Source organism: Gopherus flavomarginatus, chromosome 5, assembly GCF_025201925.1.
Source record: "Gopherus flavomarginatus isolate rGopFla2 chromosome 5, rGopFla2.mat.asm, whole genome shotgun sequence".
Taxonomy (NCBI): Eukaryota; Metazoa; Chordata; order Testudines; family Testudinidae; genus Gopherus; species Gopherus flavomarginatus.
In genome coordinates, this window is record NC_066621.1 from 58062860 (window position 1) to 58079095 (window position 16236).

At 39.5% G+C, this 16236-nt stretch overlaps 1 protein-coding gene across 5 annotated transcripts in view; it reads left to right on the forward strand.

Annotated features, from left to right (window-relative positions):
* The window catches only part of TUB (TUB bipartite transcription factor), a 278494-nt gene extending 262755 nt beyond the window's left edge, over positions 1–15739 (forward strand). For all 5 annotated transcript variants that reach the window (XM_050954555.1, XM_050954558.1, XM_050954556.1 and 2 more), the window contains 4 exons: positions 732–846; positions 5797–5895; positions 6306–6477; positions 7684–15739. In XM_050954555.1, the coding sequence (XP_050810512.1) occupies positions 732–846; positions 5797–5895; positions 6306–6477; positions 7684–7817 (520 nt within the window). In that variant the 3' untranslated portion in view covers positions 7818–15739. The remainder of the gene's footprint in view (positions 1–731; positions 847–5796; positions 5896–6305; positions 6478–7683) is intronic.
* The last annotated feature ends 497 nt before the right edge of the window (positions 15740–16236 follow it).

A 16236-nucleotide genomic window follows, 5' to 3' on the forward strand; every position in this document is an offset into this window, starting at 1 on the left:
GTTTCTTTTGTTTTGGTTGGTCGGTTAGTTGGCTGGCCTTTTCTTGGCCACTCAGAGGATGCTGAAACATTTTCAGCCCTGGGTGTCAAAACATTTGTTTCCAGATCTGTGTCAAACCAGGTATGAATAGTTAAATGGCTCAGGGTGGAGTAAATATGTTTCACTGCACAGTTTTCTCATGCATGTTGTATGTTATGCACACATATATTTTAGTTATTTATTTATTTAGCTTTCTAAAAAATATATACAGAGAAGTACCTATCTGTTCGTCTAGGCACCTTTGGTAGAACTTGAGAAAACCATCCAACTACAGCAGCAGCTAACTCAACAGAAATGCCCAACAAAACTCAGCCTCATGACTGTCTTAAGCAACATACATGATACTCAAATTATTTAACTTTTTTTATATATGATCTGCATTGAAAATGGCACTGTAGATTAACTAGAACTGTACTGCTTCTCTTATATCTGATTTATTGCCTCTTGATCTTGGTAGATTACAAGAATTCTCCCAGCACAGTGCAATAATAGGGACAGTAACTATAACATGCATCTTGTAATATCCTGCCTCCCAGAGGTGCATGTATATTTAGGATTTCAGATGACCACTTTATTTACAGTTAATAGAATATTATAGGTTTTTTACCACTTGAGGCTCTCATATGATAAGGGGCTAGATAATTCAGGCTGTATTGTCGACAAAAGTAATTTGTCTTCCTGTTTTTTGATAGATCAAATCTTATGGGGACTAAGTTTACAGTATATGACAATGGAGTAAATCCAATGAAAACAACATCAAGCCTAGAAGCAAGTAACCTGCGTCAGGAGCTAGCTGCTATTTGCTATGTAAGTACTGCTCGCAGGCAAAGCCTGTAAGGAGTGGGAGTCAATTTTCAAAACATTGGACCTGGTTCTCTTCTCACTTACACTGGTATAAGTCAGAATTCGCTCCCTGAACAACTCAAGCTCCCAGCGTCAGATTGTATCTCAAGAAGACAAGGAAACTTAACAGGAAGTAGAGGTAAGAAATGTATCCACATGTATGCCTCGTCTCCTGTGAGATTGCCATCTGACAGGCCCCTCATCTCCATGCAGAAGACCTCAGAGCTCTGGCAGTATGGGGATAGAATGCTTTACACTCCTGTACGCATCTTATGGGAACTGTAGCTGTGGGGACAAAATTACTACCAGTAAAACATGATCAGCAGCAATGGCACCCTGGAGATGGCATCTATGATCCATAGAGTTCACGGGGAGCTGGGCAGGTAGATCTGAAATGGTCCCTCAGAGAGAAGGAGAGAGTGCTTGTCTCCCCCTGAAGGAACCAGGAGCATCCGGCCTCTTCCTGGCTCCAGTATGATGTGGACCAGCTAGCCACACCATCCCTCCCCCAACTTGAGAGGGTGGGTCTCGGGCTGTAAGAAACAGTCTGTCTGGAGTGATGGGTGGTGCGCTGACTGACCTTACCTGGAGGATTGTCAGCACATGAAAACCAAAATGAGGGGCCCCTCCACTTTCATGGGCATGACTCCAGGCAATAGCGTCAATGATATTACCAACATTAACATGTTTTTTTTGTTGGGGTGTGGGATTGGTTCTGTCTTAGTCCAGATGACACAACACATTTCCCCCACCCATTAACCCACCCCTTCACTCTGGTGTCTGGGCGCTTCACGTCCACCCCTTCCGATTTTCAGCAAACAATACCTTTAAAATCAAGCATTTGACTTCACTTTATGTTTAGACTTCAGTTTCACTATGACATAGAGGCACATGCATGTCTAGTGAATTGTTTTTACTGACTTTTGTAGTGTGGCATTCCCTGTAGCAGAGCAACTGATCTGCTGCTGCTAGCTGGGAGTAGAAGTAAAAAAATAAAAACAACTTTTTATATGTATTAAAAAAGAGAAATATGCAAATGAAGTGATATATAGCTATACCTATAGTTATAAAATATGCAAATTGAAGCACTGTATCATTTGCATGGAATCACCAGATATTTGGACATTGCAGGTAAAAACCCCACCGTAGTCAATGAAGTTAGCGACTACATACATAAAACTAATGCAAGTGAGATCAGAATCATACTCACTGTTTGGTGAGTTTGGATAAAACAGATTAATGAGTTTGCTTCTATGCCTATTACTAGATCAGTGTGTTTAAAACTTACAAGTATATATAAAAAAAATTACATAGTTAAGACTATTACTTGTTCCACTGATTTTTTTAATATTTCAGAAGAAAATTATTAGATTTGCAAATGCGCTCTGACCACAGCACAAAAGAAGATCTGGATTTGATTTGATTTGATTAATGACACTGCCTGTTAAAATAAAGATTGTTTGTACTGATTGCAGCACAAATGCAGTGTAGTAAAGTACCAGACAGAGATTGTATTCAAAACAACTTTATCCTAATGTGACCTTTTTAATTCCAGCCTTGGGTTTCCCTTGAGCAAAAACTACCCACTGTAACAAACATCTGATGTCAGACGTGAAACCCAACTCCCTCTTAATTCATATTGATCCAGTCCCCCTTTGGAGAAAGCTGTGCCAGCATCAACCAGCCTACTGAATCCAACCAGCATGCCTCAATTTTCCAAACAAAATGAAACACTGGCAATAACTTTATTGTTAATTGTAAGATGAATGCTCTGAAATCCCTAACTGTGGAGCTCCCCTGTGTGTTATGCTCCAAGTACTATGGCTGACGTAAGTGCAAGGGCAAAATAATTGTACTCTCACCACAGAGAATTTTATTGTGACAGCAGAATAGTTGATTAATAAATCTTCAGCAGCACCTAAAGGCCAATTTCAGAATAGCTGTGCTTTTGTAAATGTATCTGAAATAAGATTTTAGTGAGATGCAGAGGTCTGGCTGTATGCTTAGCAGCAAAACTGTTTACCACGCTCAACACTTACCACGTTAAGTTCTCAATAGCACACAATTCAGTTTGCTCCAGCCTCAGTAAGTTGGGTGCTCAAATAATAAAAAATATCTGATCCAGTTTCCATTGTAGTTAATGGAAAAACTCCCACTGACTTCAGTGGATGTTGCTCAGGCTCTAAATCACTTGTACAGTGAGGTAGATAGTATATCTTAGCGTGTTTTGATGTAGTGAGAGTTTTGGCCTTGCTTGTTTGTGATTCAACTGTACAAAAAGGCACTGGTGTGCATATGTAGTTCAGATAGGAAGGGAATGAAACCAAGGAAAGACAGTGGATATCATCGATCCAATTTTTGCATTCCCTATAGAGCTATTTGCATGCGAGCAGTTGGGGTGTATAGAACGAGGATTTTATAACTATTATTGTAACAAAACACATAATAGCCTAAATTTACACTGTATTTTAAAAGACAGAGTATGGAAAAGCCTACGCTCCATTGATTAAATATATGAATCACCATTATACTATTCCCAGGAACAACACAATGGTCAGGTAAATGGCAGATGATCCATCACCTCAACACACAGGAGCAGCTCTTCAACTGATTTAACTCACTATAGCTTCAATAAAGTCAATTGAACTATTGTCATTTACAGGAGCAGAGGATCTGGTCCACAGATCCTATTTCTGAGCTCCTTTGCACCAGTGTAGATCAAGATTGTATTACAGTAAATGGAGTTACAGTGGGGTCAGATCAGATTTTGGTCTATTTTCCCCAAATAGCACTAGTCACAGTCCTGGAATAAAAATGCATTTATAACAAAATTATTGAGTGGAAGAGAAAGATGGAGGAGATCTGGAAAATTGACTTTATTTGGATGATGATATGTTGGGAAGTTCTGCTGTTAATTTAAGCTCCTTTTCCTTCTCTACTTGCTTTATTTATGTATTCCATGTTTATGCAGAACTGAATTTTAATGTTGCAGCTTGATGTTGGCAAAATGATTACATCCATTGATATACACTTTCATAAAGCCTTTTAGTGATTTACTCATCAATGGTATAATTTACAGTGTGAAATCAGTACTTTCCTCCCTTCAGTTCCCTTTTCATTTGGCAAAAGCATTAATTTTAGTTTTTACTAGAAAGTCTGATGAATATGTTACTGAAGTTTCAGGGGAATAATGTATTCTTGTTGCGAGTAATGTTATACGCCATTAGTGTTTAACTCCGGCTTTCACAGTCTCCAGGTTTCACAGTCTCCAGCCACACTGATGTCTCAGTGGATTGCATATAACACAACTCCAGCTTGAAAAGAAATGCTCAAGATGCTGAATAGAAAACGAGTATTGTCAATAATTAGTGGAAGATAAGCCTAGGCACGAGTTTCTTCACAGAAGTTGGCTCTTGCTGTGTTATCTAAGCTCTCTTTGGCTTGTGAATGCTGTTGGCAAATCTATTAGTTTGGGTCTCACTATTCTACAGGCATCAAATAGAAATTCCCAGCTGAAATGATGACCTTTTTTTACTCTGTCAAAGACCTTGACAGAAGCATTTTGTAAAATAGGCAGAAAGCTTTCAATTACTGTCCTGGAGACATAAAAATCCATCTGTCTCTTCTGTACCCAATGGGATTTTGCAGGACTGGTAGAATGGTAAGGAATGTTTGTTGAAATAACTGGGTGATTTCAGAAATTTGGAGTATGACAAAGGCTTCATCTGCATGCAGGAATTTTAGGCCTACATTTTGAAAAGTGACTATAGATGTGGGGTGCCTTAATTTTTGGGTGCCCAACTTGAGACATCATAAAGGGCTCTGGTTTTTTTTCATCCTCAAAACTGTATGAAAAATCACACCCTTTCTAGGCATTTCCAGTTGAGTACCCAAAAATGAGGCATGCAAATTCAGGAGTCACTTTTGAAAATTCTACGGGTTGAGCTGCACGTGCCCTAGTGTAGATGAGGCTCTTGCCCAAGTTCTGGTGTCTTCCTGGGGTAGCTGAACTGATGGTAAAGCTTGTCACTGACTTCAGTGGGCACAGAGATAGGCCCCCATGGAGTGATTTGAGAACCCACCTTTGCAGTTTATCGCCCCTTGAAGATAGAACAGGGTGGGGGAGGATAATAGCTCTAACGACAAGTAGGGACTGAAAACAGAAATCAGACTATGGGTCTATTTTGATTTTGACACTTACCTTTTGAGAGAGACTCGGTTACCATGGCAGTGGGCACGGTTAAAACCTGAGTAGATAGAGAACAAAGTTACATTTAATATTTTGCATGGACATTCCTTGGCACCAGTGTTTTTTTTTTTCTCTACCGCCTCTGCCTCTGTAACTAAGAAAACCTGCCTTCATGATACCATGTTTGTTTGTTTCATTCTCATCTCCAAGCCTACCATATTTGAAGACTGTACAAATCAAACCAATACTAACAGATGCTAACATTGGCAGCTCTTCTTCTTTTGCTTTTGTACTGGCTGTAGAATGAAAGGAAGCTGGATTTCTTTTTTTTTCTCTCTCTCTTCATTAAAATGTGTGTGCACATTTAGCGGTTATGAAATCATAACCACAATTTATTGTGATAACTAGTGGTACCCAGGCATTCGGTTATTTCACATGTTTCCAACAATTAATGATTTTTTATCTGCATTAATGTAGTTGGCAGCCTGTCCTAGAAGCTTTGTCACAGAGGGCTTTATGGCAGACTATTATATTTCCATTTTTCCTGTTGTCAGAACTGTTAAGACAGAGAGGTTGACAGTGCTGATGAATGCAGGCAATTCAGATGGTTTTTGAATGGACTCATAATGGGCTGATGACACTGCTTTATACTCTGTGCTAAAGAAGTTAACTTCCAAGATTAAAAATAAGAAGCATTACAAATACTTTTTCTAAAAAATTTTTAGGAAACAAATGTCTTGGGATTTAAAGGACCTCGCAAAATGAGTGTGGTCATACCAGGAATGAATATGGACCATGAAAGAGTTTCTATCCGACCACGTAATGTAAGTTACAATGTGTCTCAACAATTAAAATTACTTAAGAATGTCCTCTTTCTCCTAGATTGGTAATGTTTCTACTTCTGAAGGGTTGGATGTTAGAGATTTGTTCTGTTTATACAGCACCTAGCACAATTGAGTCCTGGTCTGTGGCTGGGGCTCCTAGGCACTACCATGTTACAAATAATAAATAATAATACATTTCAGAGATTAGCTATGGACTAGGATTTTCAAAGATGCCTATGGGATTTGGATGCCCAATTCCAGTTAAAATACTTTACATTCCTTTGTTTTGTTTTTATTTGTACTGTGATACTGGAAGTTAAGGGTGACATTAAGGAGGTAAGGTTGAAGTTGTTAACCGTCTTTCCCCTTAGAGAGTGCTAACCTGAAGTTTGTGTGTGTGATGTATGCAGGAACATGAAACGCTTCTTGCAAGATGGCAGAACAAAAATACAGAGAGCGTCATTGAGCTACATAACAAAACTCCAGTCTGGAATGATGACACCCAGTCCTATGTTTTAAATTTCCATGGTCGAGTCACACAGGCCTCTGTGAAAAACTTCCAAATTATTCACGATAATGATCGTAAGTGTAGATCACCGAGCTAAACCGATTAGAAACAACAACAGCTTGTTTTGTACACGCTATAACACTGATTCTATCCTGACAATTCAGATCAGATTGTGTTTTACACCTACTGGGACAGATTTTTGCTGTGCTACCTATAGGGGTAAAAGTTGCTTGATGCCACCTTTCTACTCTCTGGATTCTAGGCTGCTGCAGAGGCCAGTTAGGGCCCCCAGCCCCAGTGTAAACTGAGCAGCATTGCAGGCTATGCTAATTTACAGCAGCCTCCTCCCGGCTACCTATGGCTGGGCAGCAACCCAGAATTCCCTGTAGCAGTCAGCACTGTGCTATTCCCCGGCCTGCCCCAACACACTCCTTTACATAAGGGCCTGCATTAGTCCTTTGCTGGGGAAATTCTGCTCCAACCATTTGTGGCTTTCTGGCCCCTCTATGTCCTCTGGGTGCACTTGGTGAGTGGGGCCAGGATCTGCCCCATTATGCACTCTCATAACTCACAAGTGTAGATGACTCAAGGAAGATGCAGATGTATCGGACCAGTGTCTTGTCTAGGGCAGTGAGGGTGCTGAAGGCTTGGTAAGATCAACATTGTGAAGATCGTGCATGGGAATTAGCAGTGCCAGCCTCTGAGAGCTTCTAAGTGACACTGAAATTCACACTGCACAATTACCTTTGCAGTGTTTCTAGGTCAAGTGTGTACAAAGACAGCACAGTTACACCCCTACTCATCCCCTCTCACACTCTTTCTCCCAGTCCTCTTTGTCTGCCTGCCTGACCTTGCTTCTGTTGAAGTCAATGGGAGTGGAATTGGATCCTGTCTGGTATGAGTGAAATTATCCCCTGTGCGGAGCATCAACCCAAGATCTATGCATAGGTCTTGTGCTGACCTTCTACATGGAGGTGAATTTCATGCTTATGAATACAAGGGAATAGCAGCCCGACTTTTTTTTTTTTAAACCCGTTGGTTACCTGGCTGAAATGTTAGAAGAAAACACACATAAGGCCTTTATTCCTGCAATTTGTCCTCATTCAAAGTGTCCTCATATGAATAGTCCCATTGAAGTCATCATGACTACTTGTCTGAGTACATGTTATAGCATTCAATCCATCTATTGTAGGGTTTGGGGGGCAGTGGATTGATATCGAACACGCATTTATTTAATAGGGCTGTAGTTAAAACTAACACTTTTATGACTTTTATTACAGCTGACTATATAGTGATGCAGTTTGGCCGTGTGGCTGAGGATGTATTCACCATGGACTACAACTACCCAATGTGTGCACTACAAGCCTTTGCTATTGCCCTCTCCAGCTTTGACAGCAAATTGGCTTGTGAGTAAGCAGAAGTGGTAGAGTCTCCACACAGCTGAGCAGTATGCCACAAGGGAAAACAACATGATTCCAAATATTCACTGGTGTCATTTATGGTTCATAGAAACCAGGCCAGGTAAAATTAATTTTTGAAAGGACCCACCATATTGTTGAGGAGAAAATAATTGGAATCTTTTAAACATTCAGGACATTCAGGAAATATTGTTTTATCTGTTATGTATTTTTCTGGAAGTGGCATCAAGTTTCTATAAATAAAAGTCCTGTCTGATATTCTTAGCTATGTTATGGAGAGGTGCCATGATGTACCGGACCATGGCTCAAGTAACACCATTCCCAGTGGTGTCTCTTTTCTAAATCCATGAAAGCTATCTTAAAAAAAAAGTCTGTTTTTATGTTTAAGAAGTATTCAGAGGCTGTAATCAGACCTCAAGCTTGTGTTGAATACTTTGACGTTCACATCACCCGACACGGAAGAAAAGATCACCAAAAAAGATGCACTTTTTGAACAGACGAGGATCTCATGTAATATAAAACCAAGTCTAAGGGTGGAAGGACTATATTGGACTGAACTTGATTTGTTGCTATTATTTATGTGGAGGAGCAGGGTGAGTTTTAATTATAGTAGGAGAAAAAGAAGAAGTAGACAGCACAAAATAATGTTGCACAAGTCACTTGAATTCTAAGATGTCATTTTTTTATGTTTTAACATCTATTTGCTTTTAAGTTCTATTTCAAATGAAAACCTATTCGAATTCTAGAAAGGGGGAAAAGACTCTGAATGCCAGCATTTCGGCATGCTGGGTCTTGGGTATTGTATCCTTATATATCCCTATATTAATTCAGATACATATTTTGTGTCAAGTGATATAAATATTTGGATAAAGATCGCTTCACAGAGCTGCATCATTATTTTAAGCCAGTTGTGTGAATGACTAGGGAAAGTAGTAGCAATAATATATTAAATTTTTCCGGCCTTTTGTGATTTACATTTTGGATATTGAGTTTTGTCAAATCTATGGTAACAATTTTCATATTTATTTCTCATTGTAAAAGTGCTTGAAATCTATTTTACATTATAATGTAAAAGTGCCAGCTACTGAGCTAAATTCTTTTAGGTAAATATAGTGTACATTACATACAAATTAGGTTCATTCAGGACATACAAATTGCTTAAAATAAGATTTTCTTTTGTTTAATATTTTCTGATAGGTCTGGGATATATAAACAAATATCATTTCAAAATACAAGCTCTCCACTCAGCTTTCTTGCATTGTAAACATCTCAAAAGTCATCAAGGAAAGACTTTAACTATGAGAAATACATAAAACCCCATTTAAAAATAAGTGGAGATCCTGAGTCTTACTTCTGTTTTCCCATACAATAATATTACCCCAAACGCAACAGTTTATCAGAAGAGCTTTAAATATTAGAGTAACATTTTATACCGTGCTTATTAAAAAGCCCTTTTGTATCCTTAATAGCCTATTTACATTATATAACCACAGATTATATAATAAGAAAATGAGATCAGATCTGCTTGTCTCAGCTTCCAGTCCCTGTGTGACTGTAGGGCACAGGCCATCAGGACAGGTTGTGCCACTTGGACTGTATGATTTCAACTAATAAGATAAATATGTTTTATTCTGTACCTCTGCCTCCAGGTCTCATTACAGATATAGGGACAAGGAAATTCCAGTGGACAAATGTGCTTGCAGTTGGATTGTTGTTGCTTAACTTACAGTTTTTTATGAAAGTCTATTTTAGAGGGAATAAACAAATCCCATTGACGTCAATGGAGAGAAGCCTCCTGGCTTTGAGGGGGGTTGTTCACCCCTGGCCCAACCTATTGAATATTTTCTGAGCAATGGCAGAGACTGTCCCCTTTTTTGAAAAGACTGAAGACAAAGAATATTTTCTTCCTGTAGTATAAAATAAGAAAGAAAGAGATCTCCTGATCTGAGATAAAGGACCAGTGAGTTCCTACAATGAATGATAAAAATGGTAATCACTCAGGATTTGCAGTTTTCATTATTCAGCACTTTGCTAGTATGAGACCCCAGCAAATGGGTGTGGTCTCCTCTCTGTCAGCTGTTGAGTTATTGCACCAGACCTGAGGCACACTGTCAGCCCCTGTCCATTATCTGATTTTGAATTTTAACAAACAAATGGCATTCGTGTTACTATATGACAGCTCTGAAGCTTACTCAGTGCTTCTAGTACTAGCTAGAGTTTCGGTTCAGTCCATTGCAAAGATAGATACAATTTGCTGAATTTGGATTTAGTTTGGATTTCCAAGCTGTAAAAGGTGTTGGCCAGAATCAAACCTTCAGATTCCATCTCCAATGATAATTATATGCCTAGAAAATGGCATGTAGCATTGCCATGTACATCTATCTACTTAAAAATCCACTCAAAAAAACAGAATGTCTTAGTCCATTTTCTTTAATTGGATGAGAAAATGGCCTGTAAGTTACACTGGAAAGAGTATTGACTCCAGTCTTCCTAAAGTTACTTCACAGTACCATAATACGGTACTAGCTAAGTAACTGCAAAGGGAAATTATCTTTAAAGTAGTCACTAGAAGATGAATAGCTTGTATAAAGAAGGGTCTTTATCACTGATAGCACCCCACATCAACAAAGAAAATAGAAAACATAACACAAATTCTGGACAACTGACTCAGCAAGAAACACCAGCTATGAGTATTACCCCAACCTTTATGATTAGGATTTTCAAAGGAGTCTACAGGAATGAGATGCCCAAATCTCATGACATTTTTTGTAGGAGTTCATTCTGGTATCCTTACCCTTGCCTGAGGATTGTAAAGCAAAATGCAGTGTTCTGTTCATGCATCTGGCTGCCATCTTTTGCCCCAGATGTGGCCGCATTTTGGTGGTGACATAGCTATTTTGTGAAATGTGTGGGACGTTTCTGGATGAAAGACACTACTACATATGAATATTTTTAGGTTCTAACTCCTCTCCCCCCAAATCCTTCATTCTTGCCATCTTGTTAAGCATACAGATTCTACCTAAACAAAGCACAATATATGGGATTGCATAGGTCCCAGGAAAGTAGATCGTGCCTTGCACAATAAAAATCTATTTTCAAAGGTATCTGCCTTCCCAAATAACCTGTTTGACAGGTCTCCAAACTAGGCTTGCTGATAAGAGTGCTAGGACCAATATCTTCTGAAATTCCTTCATATCAACATTTAACAGCACATAAACCTTGGCCTTTCAGTATCACAAATAAGAATAATAAGAAAAATATCAAGTCATATAATTCCCCTACAGTGTCCCAGTGAGAATTTGGTTAGAATTGACTTCATAATGTTTTAGCTGTAAGTAGTGATGATTTAATTTTGCTTCTGTTATTAATTTTGGTAGGGAGTAATAAAGAAACTGTGCCTGAATGGCTTATAGGCTAATATCCGTCTCTTTAATGTGACTTCTTAATTTAACTTGTCACTTTAACAACTAGATTATTGACATCAAATCACTTCTTCCTGGCCTATATCTAATTTTCTTCATCTCTGAAGCTCTACTACTCTTGCTCCACTTCCTCTCTCCAAGCCCATTATCTTTTATTCTAAGATGTATACGCCAAAGTGCTTGTTTTGGCAATATCATTCAGTGAATCAGCTGAATAGCACCATCAGGAGCTCGTGCAATGATGCCCCCACAATGGAGAGCTTTATGGAGGCTGAATTTGGCCCTTTGGCTTTACGGTGAAGTAAGTTAACACATTAAGAGGCAAGTGGATACAAAGAGCTTGTCTGAAATATAATCCGAATTTCAATGATTTTAGGAAACACAGTAACAGCAGTTTCCAAGCCAGTGGCAAATCAGTGGGCAACACTGTCCAGAAGCCTGGATTTTCTGTTATGAACATTCTCTTCGTAGGGTTGTCTTATTTGTCCTTTTGGTAAGGTTGAAAGTGATTCTATAAAACACAACGTGTCAGTGCTGCTAAACTGACCCCACATCTTAGAAGCTAACCATCATCCCATTCTGAGGGAATGAATGTCACTTAGAAAAAAAGAAGTTGGGTGAAGCTTCGTCGCACAGTAGTAATAACTAGGCCTTTATTACAAAGTCTGAAACCATGGAAATCTACTTAAGTGTCTTTCCAATTTATTTCTGCATGAATCACTTATTTTTCAAGTTACCTTACAATAGTATTGATATCTCCAGACCATTGTGGTTGCATAGCACCATAAACGAGCACTGTTCTCACTCTAGAAATACATTTCTATGTGCACTCTAGAAGGGGACCCATAATAAAATCTTATAAGTCAACACCCCAAACTTTAAGAGGTTCTGGAATCTTATCGGGGCTCTGGAACCAAATTAATGCTGACTATTCTTTTATAATGCTGAACCAAAGCCCTGGATGCAAAGCTTCTGGCCCATCTCTAGCTTTTGATGAATGAATTTTCAGTGAACTGCAACCAGCATAGACATTATGGGTGAGATTTTCAAAAGTACTCAGTATTGTACCCCAATGAAAAATCCTCCCTGTATTTTCTCTGCCAGTTCAGCCCAGGGGTACAGAAAACTTTACTTAAATAGGTCCAATGTGACCTCGTGCATTTTAGCAACTTTTCATAGCATTAATTTGTTTATTTTGCAGTAGTGACCTGCTGTACAGAGTCAGTGTAGGAGACAATCCTTGCCCTGCAGATTGGTACGGATTTAGTCTTTGATTATAGAACAGGATAGGACAGCCTTTCTTCCTGATCTTGCAAAGAGCTGATGGACTCGTACACCTAAGCGGTGCCACTGATATTTGGCAGGTGCTCAGAGATACAGTCAATGGATCTCTGCACAGCATAAGAGTCTGCATCTACTAACCTTTTGCAGGACAGGAACCTGATGCTGTCAATTTCTAAACTGGCTGAAAACACATGATCTTGTGACTCACTAAGAAAACACATGTACAATTTGTACTGAAGTAGGCTCTTGCTCGTAGAATACCTCTTCGGATAAATCTGGATACCACATTTAGTAGAATGGCACACAGTGGCTCCCCTTATTAGAAGTATGGGTTGATTCTCAAATTTCTTGTCAAATCTCCATAAAGGACACATTTGTGGTTACTGGAAAAACATTTCTCTCCATTTTCATATAAACATCAGTTTGGCCTTAGATCTTTCTGCAGATGAAGACTATACATGTCATTACACACCATTGATTCTCCCCTAGCTAATCACACATGAACGCTACAGACTCCTCCCATGCACACTGCTCTGTGAAAATACAGTCCGTCCGATTGCTTCTGCCCCACTAAACTCCCATTTAGATTTCCTAATCAGTAGCCACCTAAAATTGTTTTGTTGCCTTTTTAGTGTTTGCTTTGATATTGCAGCTGGCTGATGAGGAGAAAAAGATTTGTGAAAATACTTTCCAATTTGTTTTTGTTTTTCAGAAATTTCAAAATATTTTGCTCTGTGTATGCTGAACTCGCGCTCAGTAGCTGACACTCAGAAATACACTTCAGTTAGAAGAAATTGCATTAGTACTTTTTAAAACTTTGTATTTTATTGAACTGCCAAGGGGGTATAAATAATTCTTTTTAGATAGGTGTATGTTTGTCAGAAACCTTACTAAGGAGACTTGAACTATGTGAGCTTTCTTGAAAGCCTGTTTATTAGATACAGTGTACTGGTTTGTCAAATTGCTTTATGTAGATGATGCACATAAGAAAAGTTGTTAAATTGTTGAGGAAAACTTTATACCTGCTTTATAATTTGGTTGGCCAGTAACTGTTCTAATAATTGCTACACGATGAGTATGTTTTATGTAAAACTACAGTAGCCCTTACTTACAAAATCTTGCCAACACATAAATAGGAATTTTTTAAAGCCCTGCTTGAAAGTCTGACCCCACATATCCAGGTTATGTTGCATATGTTAGTTGATTGCACACCATTTGGAAAAAGACACAATCTGTATTAAAAATGGCCTAAAGTTGTAGTGTTATCCAGTAGTTAGAGCATATGACTGGAAAGGAGGAGTGCCTGGGTTTTAGTCCCACGCTGACTCACTGTGTCTCTTCGGACAAGTCATAGCCGCTTTGTGCCTCAGTTTCCCTATGTGTTAAATGGTGATAATTATTATCAGACCATCTTCCCCCTCCTGTTTTGAGACTTAAGCAGTTGAATGCTTTGACACCCTTAGATGGCAGATACTATTTATATGCTACGTCTTACATTTCAATTGATATTGCTGGAAACATGAAAGTGTGAATTATTGTCTGTTACCCGGGCAATTTAGAGAAACTTATTAGCTAATGAAATGGTTGGGTAAAATCCTTATCCCATTAGAATCAATGGGAGTTTTGCCACTGATTTCAGCGAGGCCCAGGCTTTCATCCTCAATGTACCCCTGATTATCAAATGAGCAGAAAAACACAGAGTCAAAGATATTGGACAAACAATGTGATACTATTTTCCCTATTTCAAAGTGATGTATAGTTGTATTTTAGTATACGTTTATAAGTTGTTATAAAACCAGCATTCCTGAACATATTCCAGTGACTTTTAATCATGATGTCTGTTTGTCCTTCATTCATATGGAAAATCAGGCACTTACTGTTTATGTGGCATGTTGTCTTTTAAATACTACTTGTCTGAATCAGGGTATGGCTACACTTGGAGGTGTGCAGCGCTGGGAGTTACAGCTGTCTTCGTACAGCTGTGTAGGGACAACGCTGCAGTGTGGCCACACTGACAGCTACCAGCGCTGCAGTGTGGCCACATTTGCAGCATTTGCAGCACTGTTGGGAGTGCTGCATTGTGGGCAGCTATCCCAGCGTTCAAGTGGCTGCGATGTGCTTTTCAAAAGAGGGGAGTGAGGGGGAGCATGGATTTTTGGAGCTGTCAGCTCCCTGCCTTGCAAGTTCTAAGGACTGGAACATACACATCACCTACCTGCAATCATTTTAAAAGTTTCGAGCCCTTCCCCCACCCCTCTCTTATTCACTAAATGCAAATTATGCACTCCTAGCTCCAACACAGACTGCCCCTCCCCCTCTGCCCTGTGGCTTCTCTACTCAAGCACACAGCTGTGAACATTCCAAAGCAAGTCCCCTGCCTCTTCTCGAGCAAACAGGAGCTGTGTTTGTTTTTTAGATAAGCAGCTCCGGGGAGCCCGTCTTCCGGTTTGTTGTGAACAGGCATTCTGGGATACCTCCTGGAGGCCAATTACAGCGCTTTTGGTGGCCACACCTGCGGAGCAGCACTGCATTACCAGCGCTGCAATCGTTATACCCCAAGCAGACCAGGTGTACAGCCAGCGCTGCAGCCAGGGAGTTGCAGTGCAGGATGTGCCTTGCAGGTGTGGACAGTTACTAAGTTGCAGCGCTGTAAACCCACCACCAGCGCTGCAACTCTTCAGTGTAGCCATAGCCTCAGCCATTAACAACTGTTGTTACCAGTCAGTCTGTCTGTGGTGCATGTCTGGTTTAAAAACAATGGGCCTTGTATGAACTATGACTGACCTCTTACCTGTATGGGATATTTACAACACAACTTGCTTCTGACGTATGAACATGTAAATGCTACTTCTCCCTTTTAGTTATCCTTACCCAGGGTTATGCAGGTCATTTAGGAATGTCACAAGTAACACTAAATTGTAAAACAAACTTTCCCAGAAAAACAGAATGAGAATGGTAAATCATATTTACTTTTTAGTGTTAAGATCTGGTTGATCATGAATATCTGTGCATATGATGAAATTACTTGCTTAGAATGTCTGTTTGGAAGCTTCTCTTGAGGTTTGGATCTCATTTAAGTTGTTCAGAAAAACTTTAAGGCCCTGATCCTACAACTGGCACTGTATCGGTGGGTCCCTGTACCCAGCCATTAACTTTGGCCACAGCAGTGTGCCAGTATGAAGGCAGCTGCAGGATCAGGACCAAAAATGTAAAGACTGTCCAAGGGAGTTAGGAGCCAAAGTACCAATAGGATTTGGGCTCCTAACTTCCTTAGGCACTTTCGAACCTTTCCCTCCAAACCACTTACTAAAAACACTGTTTTAACTGCTAACAAATGCACAACTGCAAGATCTTCTTAGTCCAATTTGATTCTTCAGGCGATTCTGCACTGTCTTAGATACAGATACTATCACTTTATCCTGTTTGGCCTTGAGCCATGGGAAAAATCACTTTATTTGACCAATCATTTTGTAATGCAGAATACCCCAAAACATAAGAGATGTGAATGGATTTTTGTTAATAGTTCTGCTTTAGGGACCATCTACCTTAGAAAAGTAACAGTTGAAACGTTCGTCAGACATGGCTATGGCCTACCCACCTTACAGCAGGACTATGTCTTCCCAGTATGGAGTGGATAGGAGACATCCTAAGGCTTGACATTGGCCAAAAACCTGTTCCTTAATATACAAAGGATTTCCTGTCCACCCTA